The sequence below is a fragment of the Lingula anatina genome, chromosome 1 (assembly GCF_051362555.1).
Source record: "Lingula anatina isolate TDL-2025a chromosome 1, LinAna3.0, whole genome shotgun sequence".
Classification (NCBI taxonomy): Eukaryota; Metazoa; Brachiopoda; class Lingulata; order Lingulida; family Lingulidae; genus Lingula; species Lingula anatina.
This window is the reverse complement of record NC_141767.1, coordinates 41,779,693-41,799,236: the sequence shown is the minus strand read 5'-3', so window position 1 is coordinate 41,799,236 and position 19,544 is coordinate 41,779,693. Positions and strand designations below refer to the sequence as shown.

General features: G+C 36.9%; 1 protein-coding gene across 3 annotated transcripts; it reads right to left on the bottom strand.

Moving 5' to 3' along the window:
• Positions 1–11,097: 11,097 nt before the first annotated feature.
• LOC106163062 (adrenocorticotropic hormone receptor) lies at positions 11,098–19,230 on the bottom strand. 3 transcript variants are annotated; one of them, XM_087001633.1, is made up of 3 exons: positions 18,865–19,230; positions 15,515–15,618; positions 11,098–14,028 (listed from the first exon to the last, which is right to left on the bottom strand). In XM_087001633.1, the coding sequence occupies exon 3, from the start codon at positions 13,041–13,043 to the stop codon at positions 11,763–11,765; it is 1,281 nt and encodes a 426-aa protein (XP_086857759.1). In that variant the 5' UTR covers positions 13,044–14,028; positions 15,515–15,618; positions 18,865–19,230; the 3' UTR covers positions 11,098–11,762. The 3 variants fall into 3 exon arrangements, with proteins under 3 accessions (XP_086857759.1, XP_086857760.1, XP_013395986.2); XM_087001634.1 differs by lacking the exon at positions 15,515–15,618; XM_013540532.2 differs by lacking the exon at positions 15,515–15,618 and having other exon boundaries at positions 18,870–19,230.
• Between the last annotated feature and the right edge of the window lie 314 nt (positions 19,231–19,544).

Sequence of the window (19,544 nt, the reverse complement as noted above, 5' to 3'; positions counted from 1 at the left end):
TTCCATTACTGTTTATTGAATATATTAAGTTATGAGTTAGTATATGATAAAATGATGGATGTGTAGACTGCTATTGAAAACAGAATCCTGTTTTGGTTTTCGTTTAAAGCATTTATTTTCTTTCAAGTAGTTTGATAAGAAGTTCAGCCTAATCTTAAATTTTGAAAATGCATTCTTGGATGTGATCAATGAAAACACTTTTTTTCGGAATAGTCAGGAATTCTACGTCGGCGGGATAATTTCCCTTCGAGATTAAATCATTTCCGAGGGATATACATTGACCCACGATTCCCAGAGGCAACATCCATATTACTTTTCTCACTTCTAGATTCTCATTTATGACAGGATCCCTTAGGTGCTCATTTAACAGTGACCCCCCAGGGACATTTCCCGTTGATCACACCTGTAATTACCGTGTCAGTGACAAAAGCACCTGTTGGAAAAGTTTTAATTTTTTTACGTTTGGTTTTATAGATTTCATGTAAAGGTGTGTAAGAAATGTATGGTGTTAACGGCGTATGACATTGGCTGGCTTGAACTATTGAATTACTATCAGAAGCCAAACGTTCCTCTCTCTCTCTTTATATAAGTATAGATATACTTTTGCTGTCGACCTTTACCATCCAGGCAAAATAAAGATTGTATACTGTAATGAGTATACTGGAAATAATGTTTTGAATAGACAAGAAATGACATGTTTCAAACAAATACATAACAGCTTTGCTCTCTGCAAGCACCAGAGCATTTAAGAATGTTCTTTAGACGCAAAACTGTGCTAGGGCTTTTCAACCGTCTGCATATCATATAAAAATGCTATAAAAAGTAAACCAGCTTTGTGAATATGAACACCAATTTGAGTACCTAATCAGAGATATTTTTGCTCGCCTTAAGATCTTTTTAAATCTCTTCTTCACATACTTTATAGAAAGAAAGGAGATTAAATTTGGTTGTGAACCGGGCATGTAATATTCTATAAAAGAGTAAAGACATTTTGATAACTGACACGTAAATGAATGGCAGATTCTACCCATGTCTAGGGTTAAAAACAACAGTTGTGTTCATAAAAAAGGAATATTCGGTTAAATGTGTATTGAATAGTATAATGTTTTATAAAATATATGCATTCAAGATACACTTATGATAAAATAATTCTGTTTTTGAATTTGGTTCAAAATTCGCTTAAGACGTAAGAACGACTTAAAATAACACATACAGTGTATCAAGGCCTCAGACTAAGTGGGTTATTATCGACAACCAAACGTTTTACTTCACGCTTTAAAAATACACAGTTGATGTCACTATATTTCCCTATTTCTACATTAGCAAGGCGGAAAAACTCTTCCTGCAACAATTCAAATTGCGAAGGGAATTGTGCGTCCCAAGGGTTAAAAATGTCCTATGATAAAAACACACCAGAGCTAGAAATGATTGAACTCTTGGGCTGTTCTTTAACGATATAAGCACTCTATTGCATGACCAGAGAAATCAATTAAATATAAATTCTACAGTCCTACGCCTATGAATTACGTGATAAAAATTCAAATGCCAGCTTTGTTTTAGTTCTAATGCGTTCACTGATCTCCCTAGCCGTGGCAATCCCGGCTCCATCTCAAATGGAAACTATGCCGTTAGTTTTACCAAAAAACGTCTACAACACAGATACATGTATGTCGTCGAATATACCACAGTAGTCAAAATAAAATTTAAAACTAATAAAGTACCCGTTGTAAACCTCAAAAATGAAAATAGGTAGCCCAAAAATCATGAGTGCTGGATTTTGCAATTAGGGGTTTCTTTGCGAGAGTTGGGACCGTCTTATTGGTTTGAGGATGTAGGGACCTTTGTGTGGCAAACTATAAAAAAAAACCTATTGTGATTGCGGGTAAGAAAGGGGGAAAACATTAAAATTGTTGAAACAGCTCAATGAGCATTACATCTTTGTATGACAAATAGCTATTTTCCTGCAAATTTCAATACTTTCCCTTCCCCGCCTGGGTATACCACATTTAATGTTTAGTCATCTTTGCTGTGGAGATGGAATCTGGTGAATCAATGTTGTGACGGTGAAAAAATGAAGATTTAGAACTCGAAAACATTAAATGCCTTTAAGGTTAACACGCAATGACGGCATAAAGACTGGTAGCCACGTGAAACGAGGCAACTGTTACATTTGTTAATATGCCCCTGGCACTGTTCCAGGCAACCAATTATTGTGATCGGTAATAAAAAGCTTTCTGAAACTAAAGCGTCCTGCAGAAGCCACGTCCTGAGTCACTTATCCTAGGAGCAAAAAAAAAGGAATTGCATAAAAGAAAAATACCACCATCCATCCTTTAAAGATGTTTAAAAGATCAGGAACGAGAGGGATAGCGGGAATGGGCATGGTTTGCATTAACGCAACGTTATCTGTGTTATTATTATTATTATTATTATTATTATTAATGATGATGAAGATGATTTAAGAATTATCATAGTTCCGAAGATGACATCAATTTAATATTTTTGACTAATTAAAACATTTTCACTATTTGTCAAAAAGGATCCCAAAATTAAGATGAATTGAGCAAATATTAATACGATATTTACTAAATAACAATCAGCACCCAGTTTTGTCGGATCACTGCGCAGATGACAAGTATGAGATATGACCGCCAAAGTGTCTCGAGGCCCAATTAATTCTATTTCAAACGAAAAGCGCGAGTTTTCAAAATAAAAACTCATTATATCATCTCATTATATCATATTCTTACCCTTAGAATGCCAATATTATGTTAGTGTTATGCGTGTGTTTTATTTGCAGGAAAATGAAAGCATCCGTTACTCTGCCGTTAAATTCCATGAACAAATTCACATGAACAAAGTGGTTTAAAGGGGATTTTGAAAGATGCCCTCGCCATAGATCGAGGAGGCCTGAGAAAGCACGTGTGACTTCTGTCTGTCAAACGTCATAGATCCAGGAGGCCCGAGATAGCACGTGTGACTTCAATGAACTCTTGGATAACACTATATGGTTCTCAGTGTGACCTCAGGTCACCATGCAATTCAATCTCATTATCTGGGCGTTCTTTATGTTTGTTCATATAAGTTTAATGTCTCAGGTTAAAGAAAGGGTTCAACCAAAGGGTAAGCACCTGATTGGCAAGAATCGAATGAAGAAAAAAGTCACACACACGTATTATTAATGTCGAATTAATTGTATCCCATCTTCACGCTGGTGAAATCTAATTGTCTGCGAGTAAGATAATCAATGCAAGCAATAACAACAACTTTTTTGTTTTTGTACGTTCGATAGAAAGTACTAGTGCTTGTTCTGTAATTAACATGATATACATTCGCATATTGACTGTTTGTTCCCATATAATAGTTCATAGTTTCGCACAATTGTTTGAACATATTCACAGTGTGAAAAAATGATTTTTTTCTTTTTATTTTAACGAGCATCATGCGTGTTGTACCAGAATGTTTTAGACTATATTTTGACTGCACATTGTCCACCTAGACCAATTCTAAGTGCGTCATCAATGTCGTCTTTGATTTCTAACCGTTCTTATAGATTATCAAAAAAACTATAACTGATATCATGCCAATAACGCCTGAGCAAAACGTTAGGACTCGACTGACCCCAATTCCTTCCCATCACGCAAATCAGTAATACTAGTACAGTTTAATGTCAGAACATTGCCGCAACCCCTCTGGAGACGGTACCCTAGAGCAACCGTTTCGCACGTGTAGCTTCTGAACAATGTCGCTGTAATCGGTCACGTTGCTGTATCTGTTTGCGTATGGGAAATTGAATTCGATTAGTATGACGCTAACTTGAAAAAAAAAACCAATAGAGATTTATGACGAAAACAAGACAAAACATATCAGTGGGAAATCTTAGCCATTCCAAACTCAACATGGTAAACAAGTGTACATGTATATAGTTGCGACACTTTTAAGGCATAGCTATCGATTCGACAAAGAGACGTTTGTCCTTCTCTCTTAAGATAGCATAGGTTTGAATGGGACATGAGATGATAAACCTTTAGACATTTGAATGACGCTTTGGGGGTTGAATCCGTTTTGAATTGATAGAAATTGATGTGACCGCACCGGACCATATTCCCAATGGAGAAGACGAGGAGCAGCATGTACAATGCTGAACTTTGTGATGGGGTTATCTATTGACCCAGTGTATAATCAATTTACCTAAATAACCCTCTGAACTATCGTTTGATTGCTGGGTCTTTTAACTCCATTTAGTTATGGAACTGGTTTATAGAAAAAATATAGAGCGACACCTGTGTCCATCTTAGTTTACACAGCAGTTTAGACATTACTAGTAAGAAATTCGATGCACCTTTTATAAACTACGTGTATATATACACGTGTATATCTCCACGCAGCGTGTGCATTTTTTCTTTCAGCATCATCGCCAATGAAAAAAAAGATCATTTAACATTGACTGTTGTGAAGAGTCGGTAAATATCGTTAACAACATGTATGAACACTCTTGGACTCTCAAATCATATTTGCTTATCTTGTTACGTCAAACCTTCAAGTGTGTTAATCGATCTTTCGACGATCTTTGGCCTCCATTGTGGCGCTTGAGAATTACATAACCTGCGTAAGTTTCTTTTCGCTTTAACATATTACAGCAAGCAAATAATCATTTATTTTCAGTCTCATTCACACACACACACACACACACACACACACACACACACACACCAGAAGAGAGAGAGAGAGAGAGAGAGAGAGAGAGAGAGAGAGAGAGAGGCGAATATTTTTATCAGACAATAGCTGACTTGTAAAAAATTCTGCAAAAATGTAATTGCAATGATGTGCATCCACCATTTGCAGCATTGAACGCAATGCAATCTTCCCACTTAGCAAATTACGCTTCACGCCCACAGTCTCAGCCCATAATGGTGTCATCATTGGGTAAGACGGCCATTTCAGTTATTTTCTTCTCAATAATATCAGTCACTTAAATAGTTCTGCGTGACATCGTCTGCTCAAGGGGACATTAAATTAGCAGCTTTGAGTGTCATCCATGATCTGCCTCTGTTCCGGTGACTAATATTAAAAATTCAGCCTACTCTTTTTCTAGAGCTTCTGCCTTGCTACCTCGCTCATGAACCCCCAGGAGATTCATTAATGGGAACATACTGGAGTAAATTTAGCAAATACAACAGGAACAAGTGATTTAGTGGCTACGCCTACTACGACTGAATGTCGAGGTCATGAGAAGCCCACTATACTTTTATTATGCCCAACCAAAAGTGTATGTCAATGAAATATCAGCTTTCACTACTTTTACACCGAGCGGAAAGCTGCCCAGTGCCATATACTGGTTGAATAATATTAACAGAACAATATTTTATCGAAAATTTTTGAATCTGTTTAGAATATAAGCATAAGCGTGTCGATCCATAGAAATACATGTTTTATATGGTTTCAATTTTCTAACATTAGGGCCTACACAAATTGATATGTCTTTATTGATTTTAATGGCAGGCTAAACGAAATTTCTTTTAAATAAATTATTTTACATTTATTTACAATTAATAAAGCATAGTTACGCACCCTCAATATTTAAAAAGAGACTTGAATCGTGAATAATTCCAGACAGTTTATGATCGCTGTATTTGATATACCACTTGTATGATATTTGATGCCTATCGGCCGCAATTTTACCCTTTTTAATACATATGTCATCAAAATAATATGAAGTCATGTATGTCTGGAATTTTCCAATCCAAAGACACGTTCATTTGCCCAATCACACAATGATGTTTCAAAAAAACATTGTTTAATACAGATTCTCGTAACCAACACGACTGTTTTAATGAATTCGTGGGTTTCGTGTGCTTGGCCAAAACAAAAAGCTCTGGCAAACATTTACCCTTTATACAGGTAGATGTGTGCAATTGTGTAAAAAGGTAACAAAATACAAATTTAATTTAGGTGTCTGTAAAGTTATACTTTACAACGGATTCACATACGGGATCACAGGAAGCACGTGCCGCGCCATAGATGCCCTTAACATCTCTGGCAACCATATGCCACTGCCCTGGTCCCAGCAGTGATTTTTATCCGCATTGATAGGTTCAACGCAAAGATTTTTCGCACAGGCAAATGGAAAAGATCTCATAACCGCTGCTATTTAAAACCAATCAGGAAAGTTAAGATTTAATCTACGCCAAATGGTGGTGGCACTAGACCCACAGTGGCATTTAGTTGAACGACTGTTCCTTCTTCCAGTTGATAATGGAAGATGATCGCTCCCGGCAAGATAAGGTCGTTTTTACATAAACCTGATCGGCTTTACTGGCCTTATTATTACATCTCTGACATCGCTGTCCCTTTAATGAATAAAATCAAAGAACGTCGACTTATCCGCGGTATCCTTGAAATGGTTTCCATTAGCTTTAAAGCTACCATAGAATTACTCGTATAAACATCCCGATACAAAGAAGAAGATACTAGAATGAACTAAACGCAGTTGCATATTTAAAATAATGTATATGATATACATGTATTATTTAATACATTGACATAATGATGAATATTTCACATTAATTTGATGCCACGGTATGACTAATACGTGAGCAGACTCCCTCACTACACGTTTATCTTTACAAAACATACATGTGGGCAAAGTATTTCTTTCAGAAACACACTTATGCATATTGCGGATGCTTTATCACAAAGCTAAACCGAATGACAGAATGTTTGTATAGTCAAATAATTTGTGTTTTAGGAACAGGATAATGTAAACATTTTATGTCTTTCTCCATAAATCCATACTTCAAGTATTGCTCTAAGTCATGCTTGTAACAGAGGATGTGGTTTACCATAAGTCTGGTTATAAGTATCTCTGGCCTTTTGTTTCTTAATTCATGCTGAACAGATCATGTTTGAGATCGCTTCACAGATGGCATACTTGTTGTAGGTACTCATGTTGATATTTTGTTTGGCAGATATCTTCAACTAACATTGTGCCACAGAGTCAGCTGCCGGTAAAAATACACGTAGGCTAACACATTTCCGTTTATATACCCTCATCAGATGAACATTTGTTTCTGGATAACGATTATTTTAGATATTTATAGATATTTTCATAAGGACTAACTCTTGCAAAATTTGCAGTTTTGCATGAAAACTTCATTAGTTTTTAAAATCTGTTTTGCATGTGTGTCTTATGTTATGTCACTCAAAGAACAATCGACTGATGGTATTTTGGCGTGTTGCTCGCCCAGCCGGAATAATCGTTTGTTATGCACTCTTTACACTGCAAAAAGTCTTTAAAATATCTTTACTGGTCACGATACTAAACGTTTTACCTAACTCTTTTAACACAAGCTTATTTGAATTTATAAAAACTATATAAGAGTCACAAATCTAATTGCACCCAATGACATATCAGAGTTCCCTTTACATTAAAAAGTCACACATTTTCTTTTTTTTTCTTTATGACTTCTTGACGTCATGCTGACGGCGTTAGGCTATTCTCACGCCATTCTGTATCACCTTATTACACTAACTAAAGTGCATTACGAAGCAGCATCAGTGAAATTACGTGCGTTCATCACTTCACAGTTATTACAAATTGCTGAGCTGAATTTTTGCATCAGTTTCAATTATAGCCATTAGTTACATGCCCAAAATCCACCGAGAGAACTATTAACTGAATCACCCCAAAGGGCGTGACATTCTCACGATGTCAACTGGGATAGGATTATTTGTCCATTACCATCAACGAAATACTTATCCAACTCATCTTTTGATGCAAGTTTCTTATAATTTTCCAGGAAAACACCATTGGTATATTGCAAAGAACAAAGAAACATGATAGCTTTCCCTGTTTTGGCATTGTAATTGCTCTCAAAATGACTGAATACAATATTATGTTGGTGCAATCCTGAAACAAATCGCCATAAGTGTTGTTTTGGGGACCCTGGATTGCCTTTATGGCATGGGTAATATGAACAACACCAAAGTAAGGTATATTTCATAGACATAAGATTGACTAAATTACAACAGAGAACTTGTTACACAGTTGTTTGGTGTACTTATAGCATGTATAATTACCTTGAGAACTGCGTGCAATTGTTTTGTTTTCGATAAAACCATTACGAAAAATGTGAATTGAAGGATAATTTTCAAGATATAGCTTCCGGATTTTCTATGTCATTGTGCAAATGAATATCAGCATTGGTAGAACATAAAATATGATGTTCTTAGGGATATAAATCCAACTGCACACAAACATTTGTGCTATTAAATCAAAGCTATAGGTGCCATGGGAACTTCAAGAAACCATCGTTTATGTACAAATTGTGGTATGTTGAAGGAAACGTCGTTTGGTAAAATTTTGCGTGCCACTAGCCATCCTGTTTTGAATAGGCCTGATATCTGCTTTTACTGTCAACCGGCTAGTGGTAGGTAGCAATTGTTCTTCAGGGTCAAACAGATACTGGTATCTTCCGGATATAAATTTGACATTAAGTTGTTAGAACTGAGCGCTCAATTTGGACACAGCATACCCGATAGGTTTGATTAATGTACAATGATGACGTGAGCCTCGGGCTCTTGACCGTAAAAAGACTGTGTAATACGGCTAATTGATTTTCAGCATATCCTAACATTCTGTACCCACCCTTGAGCTCAACGGGAAATGATTTCTCTCTATAATCATTCTCCTTTTGCTACACTGCATTCAATTAAGCATATGTACCAAAAAGCCACTGCATGAACGACGCTTAAGTACCAGCTATATTTTAAAAACTTGAGTTATGGCCGATATATACTGACAAATCACCCGACGAAAAGGTTGAATATAAGCTTATTTCCTTTAGTGCAGTAACGTTACCTTTTAGCCAAAATCAAGAATTGATAGACTAATTGCGGTAAACTGGTAGCGATCTCAGTAATGATGTCGAGCCCGTGCTTGATTCCAATGGTATTTTGGGAAGAAAGGGTAAGAAGGTAAAAACATATTACATCGTTATGTTAAAAATGCCGAAGGGCATCTCTGCGCCTCGCGTTCTCAACCTGCCTAGATCGTTTTAATGTTACCTTAATGAGGCTTGTACATCAACTAGAAACATTGATGACAAGATAACAAGATGGCGTTATCACACTCTTAGGATGTATACATGTTGTACATTCACTTTCGACAGATAACACGGCATTTGTAGAGCTATCCTGCTTCAACTACAGTTAACATTTTAACTTTCGACTGCTCTGGCTTGATTTTTGCAAGTGTTCTTGGTTTTAGAGCAATCAAAAGCATGATATTGGTGTGAACCAAGAAAAAATCCGACTAGTTTATGGTGTTTAAACCTGTGGTAGAAGCACTAAAACCTGGGAAGCTGTAAGCTTGAATATACGTCCATTTCCAATGGTCGAAATGAATACTTTCCTGCTTGATAAGTGGCCATTATTCATTGTATCCTGTGAATAATATCCTACTAAAAGAACACGTTTGAGGTTCTAGCACCATTTTAACTGATCCGTGTCGCTTCTTTTCATTTTCTGTATGAATGATCAGTCTTTACCCCACGCTTATTTCATTAAAGTACTCCTTACCGCTGAAAATTAGGAAACTGTCACTAAATAAGCACTAAATCTGTTAAAAAGATTTGATTTCAGTAACCGGTATTCAACCTTAATTGTAATAAAGAGATATAAAGTATATAAAGTGGTCATTTTGCGTAAAAGTAAATGAGTGTTAACTAAAAGCACCGCAATATAAAAAAATCGGAGTGGTACTATTGTAAAACAAATTTTTCAGCACGATTAATTTTTCTGACGGAAAATAGTCCAGTCTCTTTCACTTTTCAGATGCACAACAAGAATATGTAAATGTCTTCGAATAGGATGGATGTAAAAAGAATCAATTATTAAATTTTAAAATTTTAGTCAAAAGTTCATAGGTACAATTAGGCTCAAAATAAATAACTAGTCCTTATAAACACTTAACAGTTCAATTTTGAAAGCCAGAAAGCATATACTTAGATTATACTGTTTATCGCAGGCTTTTTCTGTCAAAGAAACCCATCGACAGACTCACATTGAAAGTCTGGCCAAAGATTTGTTCAATATACAGAGTCCCTGTTCTAGAAGTTTTAATCAAAACTTGTCTCTCAAGGGTTGTCGAAACAAACAAGCTTACCGTATTATTCGCTGGCACATGAATCAACAACTGACGTAGAGCGGCAGAGTCGGTCAGTCAAACGTGAAATAAGTTGGATGGTATCTTAAGTTGTCTGGCAAAACTACGTCCTCAAGTGGAAAAGAGATCAGATTTGGTTGACAGTTAATTAATCTCTAACCTGATTATCTCTCTATGTAAATGGTGTAACTATCCACATGGGAATATCTGTTGTCAAATATAACGGTGTTCAACAGTCATATTTTGATTAGAGTGAATAATTGATTCATAGATATAATGGAAACCATCATAGTTTTGCATAAGTGATGATAAGACGTTTCAGACAGCACAAGATTTATATCTATCATTTTTAACAGACATAGAAGCTTACCACTATCTAATACAACATTATTTGCGACAGGTATTTTTTTAACTGAAATATGTATACGGAGTCCTGATCCAACATTGCTCTACCAATACTTGAAACAATGATGTCTAAATATTCAAATCAAGTATCAATTTCATAATGAAAACTTTGATCTATGTGCATATACGATGATAAGACTCGACTGGAAGACGCATGTATATCAAAATTTAAATCACGCGGGTTCTACAATGGGATAATATTTTCTTTATTTTCTGGCATATGGTTTAATTGATAGACATTGCCACGGCACCGTTATTCTCATAACATTTGAACTAGATAATCTACGTCTGTTTTTCAGTCTATCTCTTTATCGATATTTTATATCCATACCAATAAATCATTTCGAATTTAGGGAGTGTTAAGTTATAGAGCTCGATATTCAATTCTGAAAGAGGAGTTCCTTTTGACAGTGATTTCAGTAAACGATGTTGGAGCTATCCCGATACCATTTAACCTGAAGCTTTGGCAGCATGTGGAAGATACAACATATATCCTACATGCCATTTTGTGGAACGCAATTTGCAGGTCATCTTTTATATTTATTTCTCCTTTAGATGTAGTTCTGATATGTTTTCCTTACATTGATGCATTGAGGAAGCTAACCTTTATAAACTGTGAAACCTGCTATACAACTTAGCAAATACTTGAACATTATTTAATTCAAATTCGACCTGCTGTATCACAGAACATCATTTGCTTTGAGAACACTGCAGTTTTATCAATCATCAAAACGGTTCAATGTCTCAGCCACTTTCGTAAATATTTTTCCATTTTCTTTTTCTTTTTTACATTGGCATTGAACCATTTCATTGATGATGAATGGTGCCATTGATCCATAAGGTACATTACACATGACTGTTCGCAAGCCACGGCGCTTGGCTGAAAACGTCATATTTCATTTTAAAGCCAATATTGGTTGAAAATCGTCTCCTTTGGCAAGCTGTCTCGTACAAGACGGAATTCAGGCGCGCTTCAATGATTAACCTACGGGTAAACCCAAGTTTCTAACTATTAATGACAGATGACTGTCCACAGAACGGGCTTATCTGTTTAGTGTTAATGCAAGCTGCAGGTCCTAATTTCCTCTGTTTTCACATGTCTGGGGTCTGGTATCGTAGATTATCATTCTTGTGAACATTTGGCACGTCAGCAGACTGAAGCAAAGCTAACAGTTTTCCTGTGCAACCCCCGCTATCTCGCCTGGTAATAGTGTGAATGTGACTGGGAGGCTGCATGCGAAGTGTTGTGTGGCGTATATTGAGAATACCGAAAACTGAACGCCAGTCGCTTCTTTTTAGGCAGGAATCGATTAATTGTGTCCACATATAGCGCATGATACCCCTCGCGCACCTGGGGCAGGCGAACGCCATATATTAGGGGATCAAACACAGAGTTGGCGAAGAACCATAAATTAGTAGTTTGGTGAAATATCATACACGCCGTGCATTGCTGATTCTTGCTAAAGTATACAATAGTTACTAGGCCGTCTGCAATCCCTGGGAGCCAAAATAGAATGATAGTTCCAAACAGCAATGCTATAGTCACGTTTACTTTACGTTCTACACTACTGTGCCGACGGTTAACTTCTACGTCGGCCATTTCCCTTTGAACAGCAGTGCATGTTTTACAGTAAAAACTTGACACAATCAATGTAATTGCCAAAAATAAAACAGAATATGTGTATGCCGATAGTTGATAGTATACGTCGTCCGAGGAATCGTATACCTTGCATAGGGTTACAGTCAAGTTGGAGGGAGTTTCGTCGTCTTGCGGGTTATTCTGTTGTAAAGCGACAGCAGTGACATGAAGTAAGATACCGACAGCAATAGTGAGACCCCATGTGAACGTAATGTAATGGTAAACTCTTTTTCTGGTAACTGTGGATTTGTATTTCAAAAGTCTGGTTACGGCCAGGTACTGGTTGATCACGAGACCAGATGTTGCCAAAAGTGGAGCTAACAGGCAAATGAATGACACCTCGGAAAATATCCTGGCGATACACATTGCTTCTGAAAATTTGGGAAACACTTCTTTTAGATTCATTAGATAAATTGCACTGGATACCAGTGTCAGAGCCACCACAACCAAATCCGATACTGCCAGGTTGATGAGATGTAAGTGTAAAGGCTCTAGGGGTCTCCTCATTTTCGACAACGCCATTAAGGAGACTATGTTCCCTATCAATCCCAGGGTAGCAATGGCCAATCCGATTGATATGAAAATCTCCTGGGATTCATAGTCGTCTGATGTGACATTGGGACTCGGACTGGAATTCATCACCGGCCATAAACTACCGTTAAGATCCAGTCCGATCGACCTGTCGGCAGCAGCACCTCCGTTGTTTCTACTTATGATAGAATCGGTAAAGTTGCGGATCAAATTGGACGGATGAATTGCCTCGACGTTGGAGGAGTAGGAAAGGGTGTGGTTGAACCGCGAGTTAGGTCCAGCCATTTTAGCATTGGCATGCATAACTAAGGTTGCTTTACCTGCGGGACACCGCGTTACTTCCCTTTTGACGATGATTGATGTTATATTCCTCTAGTCATCTCTAGGCTCTGTCATCCGATGTTATCCTAATGGGTAGTCTATAAAATAAATCTTAATCTCTCGGGTAATACGTGAAACAATTCTCCCCTGCTTCCGATAATCAAAGGGAAATCCGAAAACGATTAATTCGCTTCATCATTTCTTGGTTGCCAGCGTCGGCTTACTTCGTGTAGAACGTGACAATATCCCCTACCTTATAATTTCTTGTGTCCGCTGTGATTGATTGTTTATTTCTAAGAAGATGTCCTCAGAAGTCCTGTCCGAAGCTTCTCTCGTCGTTATTTCCAAAAAGCGGGAGAAAGTAGCGTGGTATCGTATTATAACGGTTCACAGGTGCACCACCGCTGTTTTCAGTCGAAATGTTTATCTATTTACCTACGATCCATCTTGTCCGTTAATATCCTCATAAATAACAATATCAAATACTGCGATTAGTCCATCAACGGAGAAGTCCACTTGGGCTGCACGTATTCCGGTGTAAAGCCATACTTAAACTGGACATCGCTTATACGCACACTCTACTGTTGCATTTGTTGAGAAACTGAAACGTCACAACAGCGATCCCTCTTGGTTTAATATGACCCAACTTCACAAGCGCTGCTAATCCGCAGATGATTGCGAGGTCGTTTTCAAAGCTGTTAGCGGTGATAAAAATAGTGATTACATTTCCACCTTGATACACTCTTACTTTGATATGATTGACGTCGTGCTGGCATTGAAGAAACGAAGACACGAAAGCAGTGTATCGAACGTCACTACTAGTGAAAATATTATTAACTTTTCTCGTGGTTTGCCATTAGCCGATTCTTGGGTGTTTTCGCAGTAAAGCGCGCTCGGCTTAACAATTTCACGACCGCTCGGTGTTGTATCTAATGGTCCACATTCAGTCGAAGCAGTCAGGGGTGATCTGCAAATAAGCAAAGGCAGGAAATGTCTGCTAAATTACTTCATGCTATCACACCGTCCCAGGCCGGGGCGATATTGATAGAATGGAATTAAGCTTATACCCATAAATGCACGCCCAGTTGACGAGGGATTACGACTCTGACCCTTACACCCAAATCAACAAACCTGGCTTAACATTTTTCCAGGAAACTCATTCAGATGTATGCGTTGGATGATTTTTTCGGTAGAAATTGACGACAAAAAAAGAAGATCGGACTGGTTTCTCTCTTGTGATTACAACGACGGAACTGTAGACATTAGCACGACTTAATTACAAACACTTTTTTCTTATCTATCGACGACCCTGCAATTTTCTCGGAACCATTCCCTAAAAGCATGTAGATTGCCTCGCAATTTTCTTTCTCTGCATTATTGCAGCCACGGAAGGTTCATTTCTTTCTGGGCGAGCGCAATTTCCGAGGACCGTAGTCTCATCAATATACAGATGAAACTTTTTTCGACATAAAGATAGTAACGCTTTATTGACGTATACTTCCTTGTTTATTCGAGTGTTTAATGGAATTTCATATCATAGAATGTGCGTTGAAATAAAAAGCGTTCGTTTCATATAACGTTTTGTTGCCAAAACGAACAGACAGTACACAGTTGCTATGTTTAATTTTAAAGGCGGGATATTTATTCAATTTAGGCTATTTTATAGGTTTATTGTTTACACAATTTAAAGAATATTCAACATTGATAATAACGATAAAAACCGTGTTAACGAATATAACACGCTGTGATTATGGAATCAACGGGGTTAAGTGCTGTTAGTCAATGTAATTCTACCTACCAAGGGTGTTTGAACCGTTATGCAGTTAAATAAATCATCGTGCCAACTATAAATAAAGCGCGGGGAATTCGCCAGTCACAGGAATGTGCTTGTTAATGTCGTGCAAAACGCCCTGCAACTGCCCACCCTGTTCTCAAAGAAATGTTATTAAGTGTTGCTATGATATGAAAATCTCGAATAAAGGCGTTAATATCAGGCAGGTTTGTTCGGATGTTTGTGATTGTATCTTGTTTTTGGACACGTACATCATAGTGGGTTTGTAACCGTAGTTTATCCCTTTTCATCTCAACAATCTGTTTACCCATACATCATAAGCTATGTTTCATAAAAAAAAAAGTGCTGACTCAATCCCTTTTTCTTCTTCTTTTAAACGCATTAAGTTTTAAAACATTTGAACGTACAAAAGCTAAATTCATATAAAAAATCTAGAAAAACTTTGAAAAGATTTAGCGATTTTTTTCACACCTTCCACTTAATTCTAGCCCGAAAGTGTGCTCAGTGAGGAATACTTGTGATTGATACACACAAAACTGACTCCCTGTGAGGTCCCTATTTATCTGTGAAGTATCTGAAAGCAACTACCAAAACATAAAACCTTATAGCCGATTCACCAAGAGAGAGCACTCTGTGTACTCCAAAGAGGATGTATCCTTACCGGGTGCCTTTTTTCAGTATAATATCCGCTCTATGCGATGTATACTAGTTTTCTGCGACGTGATCGTTGTCAGTTGCTGCTTTCATATTCAGATATTCTTGCGACTAGAAGAATACAGTAAATGTCAGTTCAATTACACGGTTTAAGTGCTCATTGTGAGTCAGTTTATATAATATATTTTTAATCTAATTATATATCACGCCTTCTCTGTGATTTAGCCTGCACTTACTTAAATTGCTTTTGGGCAAAATTTGTCAAACATTTTGTTCGATAATCCATGTGGTGTTTCCAGCAATTGCAGTTACTATTGATGCGCCAATCCTTTAAATGACATTCATATTACTGCTGGTGTATCGCATTTTGGGGCGGGTGCAGATGATGTATATATTCAAGTGAAAGTAAGCACATCTTTTGCTGCCTTATGCACGAGACGTGCTTCTGACTAGAATGAAAGGTTCTATACTTTTTCAAACAGGGACTACCAAATCTATTTGAAAACTAAACTGTTGCCGTGAATAGCTTTTAAAAAGTCAGTTTTTACCGGGCTCCGGGCTTTGTCTGATCTAGAGAATCAGTGCGCCCCGTGACAGATTCTATAGGACGTCAACATGGACACTTGGCACACTATGATTTGGGATTCTAACTATCCCCCAAATTACCATTTTGAGAATATTAGATTTACTTCATTAGTTGTTTGTTGTGTACCGAGAAACGTTTAACTGGGGAAACTATAGAACAAAAGTCGATTGCTATGCCCTATCTTCAAATTCTTTGAAAAAAATATAATGACAATCCGCTACTCTTGTTAAGAATTGATCTGACTATGTATAGGAAACTGATTGGCGCGTGGACAAAACTGATTTCACTGCTCTTTGTTGCATCGAGGATATTTAGAATTCCTTGGTTCACGACCCTACTTTCATTCAGAGAAATAAAAATAAATAAAAATAAATAAATAACTCCATCCTGCACCACGTGCGTGATCTGTTCGTGAAGGATAACAACTATAATTTTTATTTTTACGACCGGTACGTACGACTTGGGTCTTCTTATCGAATGTTTTGCGGGGAAAATCGAAGCAAATTATATAATGCTGTATGTTCTTTATTGAAATCAAGGGAGCTGCTACGGTAGCCTCGAGCTGAAGCCTACAATGAAGGCTTTTGAGGTAATGGCGTCGATTAATAGACTCAAAATACTCCATTTTCAAAGGAAATTTCGCCTATTTCATTCATTCGAAAACTATACCAAAACATTTTATGGGTTGTAGGATTTGACCGCTTCGCCTGATCTGGATTTGTGATACTTCTTCTTTCAACTTTTTGCCTTAAAATGTTATGTTTAAGACATATGATGATAATTAATCATAGAGAGCTCACAAATATTTTTATAGGAAAAATGCCTAATTTGCCTCTCAATATTTCTTGGTTACCGCTTTTAAGACACATCTCCTTTTTGTTTAAGGACGTTATGTATTTAAAAATGACATGGGAATGGCATACGTACACTTTTCAATAACATTATCTAATTGCTTACATCTTTTAAATTACTGTGATCCCCAATACCTTCTGGTTAGCTTTTATAAGTACCATTTGTCCAAATACATACCATCTTACAGAGCACGTGTTTGACTTTACCATACGCATATGTTAAACTTCTATTCAGCCCGACTTGTTCACTTCTCGTCTTTCTATTGATTAATTGTCGACATTATTTGATTTTCTTTCTTGTCATCTTTTTCGGTGTCGGGGGAGATTGTGATAGTAAGCCCACTAATTGGATGACCTGTAGAAAACAGGCCTCGCTCTAAATGCGGCTAGCAAGTGCTTGAAAGGGTGCAAATGGCCCAGTGCCATGTTATGATAGAGAAATTATCTATTAAGCCATTACCGCATTACTATCAAACCATTAAGTCAATCAACTCAACAAAGCAGATATAGATAGATTTACTTTCAAGGTTATATTGCCTTTATTGTGAGGTACTATTTGATAGCTGGTATTTTTAAAACAAGACTTCTATTATCCAACGCTTAAGCTTTTGTAATACTGTATATACGTGATGTTACATGATCTACATTGTTTATCGCGCGTTTTAAAGTACCAAAAAACTTGAACCCTTCTCCATGTCATCTGTGCCGTCTTGTCGCCACCCATCCCTTAACTTGAACAAAACCACTACCTTAATGATAATCGATCTCAACATGTTAGTTTTACATTCATTATTGGAAACTCAAGAATGCTCGTGTTTCAGCTAAATGCACTACGTGTGGAACGACTCTTCAAAAATTCATGTAACGTAGGTGGACGTGGGTGGTTTGATGCTATTTATACATTTAGAGTAAATGGAAAGGATAAAACGGTACATTATTGGATTATGAAAAAAAAATCAAACTGAAAGACATTGAGCGAAAAAAAGATTTCCCACAACTATGAGGTAACTGCAACTGACAATTTTATACTAGGAAAATAATTACCCTTTCGTCTTTTCTTTTCTGTGAAACCATTATCGAATCCTTGCTGACACATACCAAATTAGATATGATTGGGAATATCTTATGTAGGACCTTCTACATAGGGAGTGACTAAGGCTGGACATTGCCACAGAGCATAAATCAGTTGTGCATTACTGTTTATATTAATGGACATGATAAATGCACCCGTCAATGTCATACAGCCCGGAGTAAATGTATATATAGGAAATGAGATAACTACAAGCGAACTGGAATGCAGTAGCTGTGCTTCGTAAATTGCACACCGCAAAGTGCATTTCTTTTGTATTCCCTATGAGAAAACGACAGAGAACAATGACGCTGTCTTTTTTTTTTTTTTTTTTTTTTTTTTTTTTTTTTTTTTTTTTTTTACAAATCAAATAAATCCCCCATAAACTACCCCATACCAACAAGAACTTCAGCAGTGAAGCATAAAAACAACAGGTTAACTTTAAATTTAATTCTTTTCAAATAATCATTGAAATTGCTTTGCGCAATTTACAGTATTCAACCGCACTCTTGTAAACCTAATGTGAACTGTTGCATGTCATCTGATTATGAGTAAATCAATTTTCTTTAGTCATCTATATCAATAAATGTAAGCAGCAATTTTTTTAATTTTTGATTATTCTATATTTTTGGGATGTGCCCACCCAGTTAATTGATATGCATTGATTTGCCATAAGCGTGACTAGCCCTGAGATGTACCTAATTCACCTGCGAGAAGTTGATTTCCACTCTGAAGGAATGGTTTCACATTTAAATGTTGTAAATTAAACTGAGAAACAGCAAAAGCTGATAATTAAAAATTTGAATTCTTTCTGTACGATATTGAAAAATTAATAATAAAAAAATAATCACCTTACACGAGTAGCTAATTGCGTCCGTGGATGATCTCGAATGTCATTTTGATACTTCGTTCCCTACTCATACAGTTAGTGAAGACTCTTTTCTTGTTTAACCATGAGATAAAAATGTAATCAACTGATCCGTCCTTCCTGTCAAAACGACGTGCAGCTAGCTACTAGTACCGGTATGTGTGTTGCCTCCTGTAACCGGTGTCTATTATAGGTACGGTAATCACTAGTTAATTTGCCACTGAAGTAGTAAAACTGATCAAACAACACGACTGGCATGGGCCTGACCTTAGTCACATTTTTAAAAGAGCATTTTACAGACAACATTACGGGTCACATGAGTCATCGATGTCTGAGCTCCGTCAGATTACTGGTGTCAATGAGCCATTGGACCGATAAAAAACACAATGCTACTTGCACTTTATGATGTGAAATTATTGAGCAAATACTGGCTGCAGATGTGATGAATTATTGAATATTTACGTCACATGAAGTAAGTATTGTTTTGGTATGCTAGTAGACATGGGAACTCTACCAGTGCATCTAGGACATTTGTTTGGACAAAAGAACGATAATTTTAAGGGTTAAGGTGTTAATTTACAACCCTTTGATCGAATAAGTCATTATATACATGTAGGTTTATTTTATGTCTTATCTTTTTGCCGAATACTTCACTTAACGGCA

What these genes read in the sequence shown, in the direction of transcription:
- LOC106163062 (XM_087001633.1), bottom strand. Translation starts at nt 13,043, where the DNA reads ATGCATGCCAATGCTAAAATGGCTGGACCTAACTCGCGGTTCAACCAC.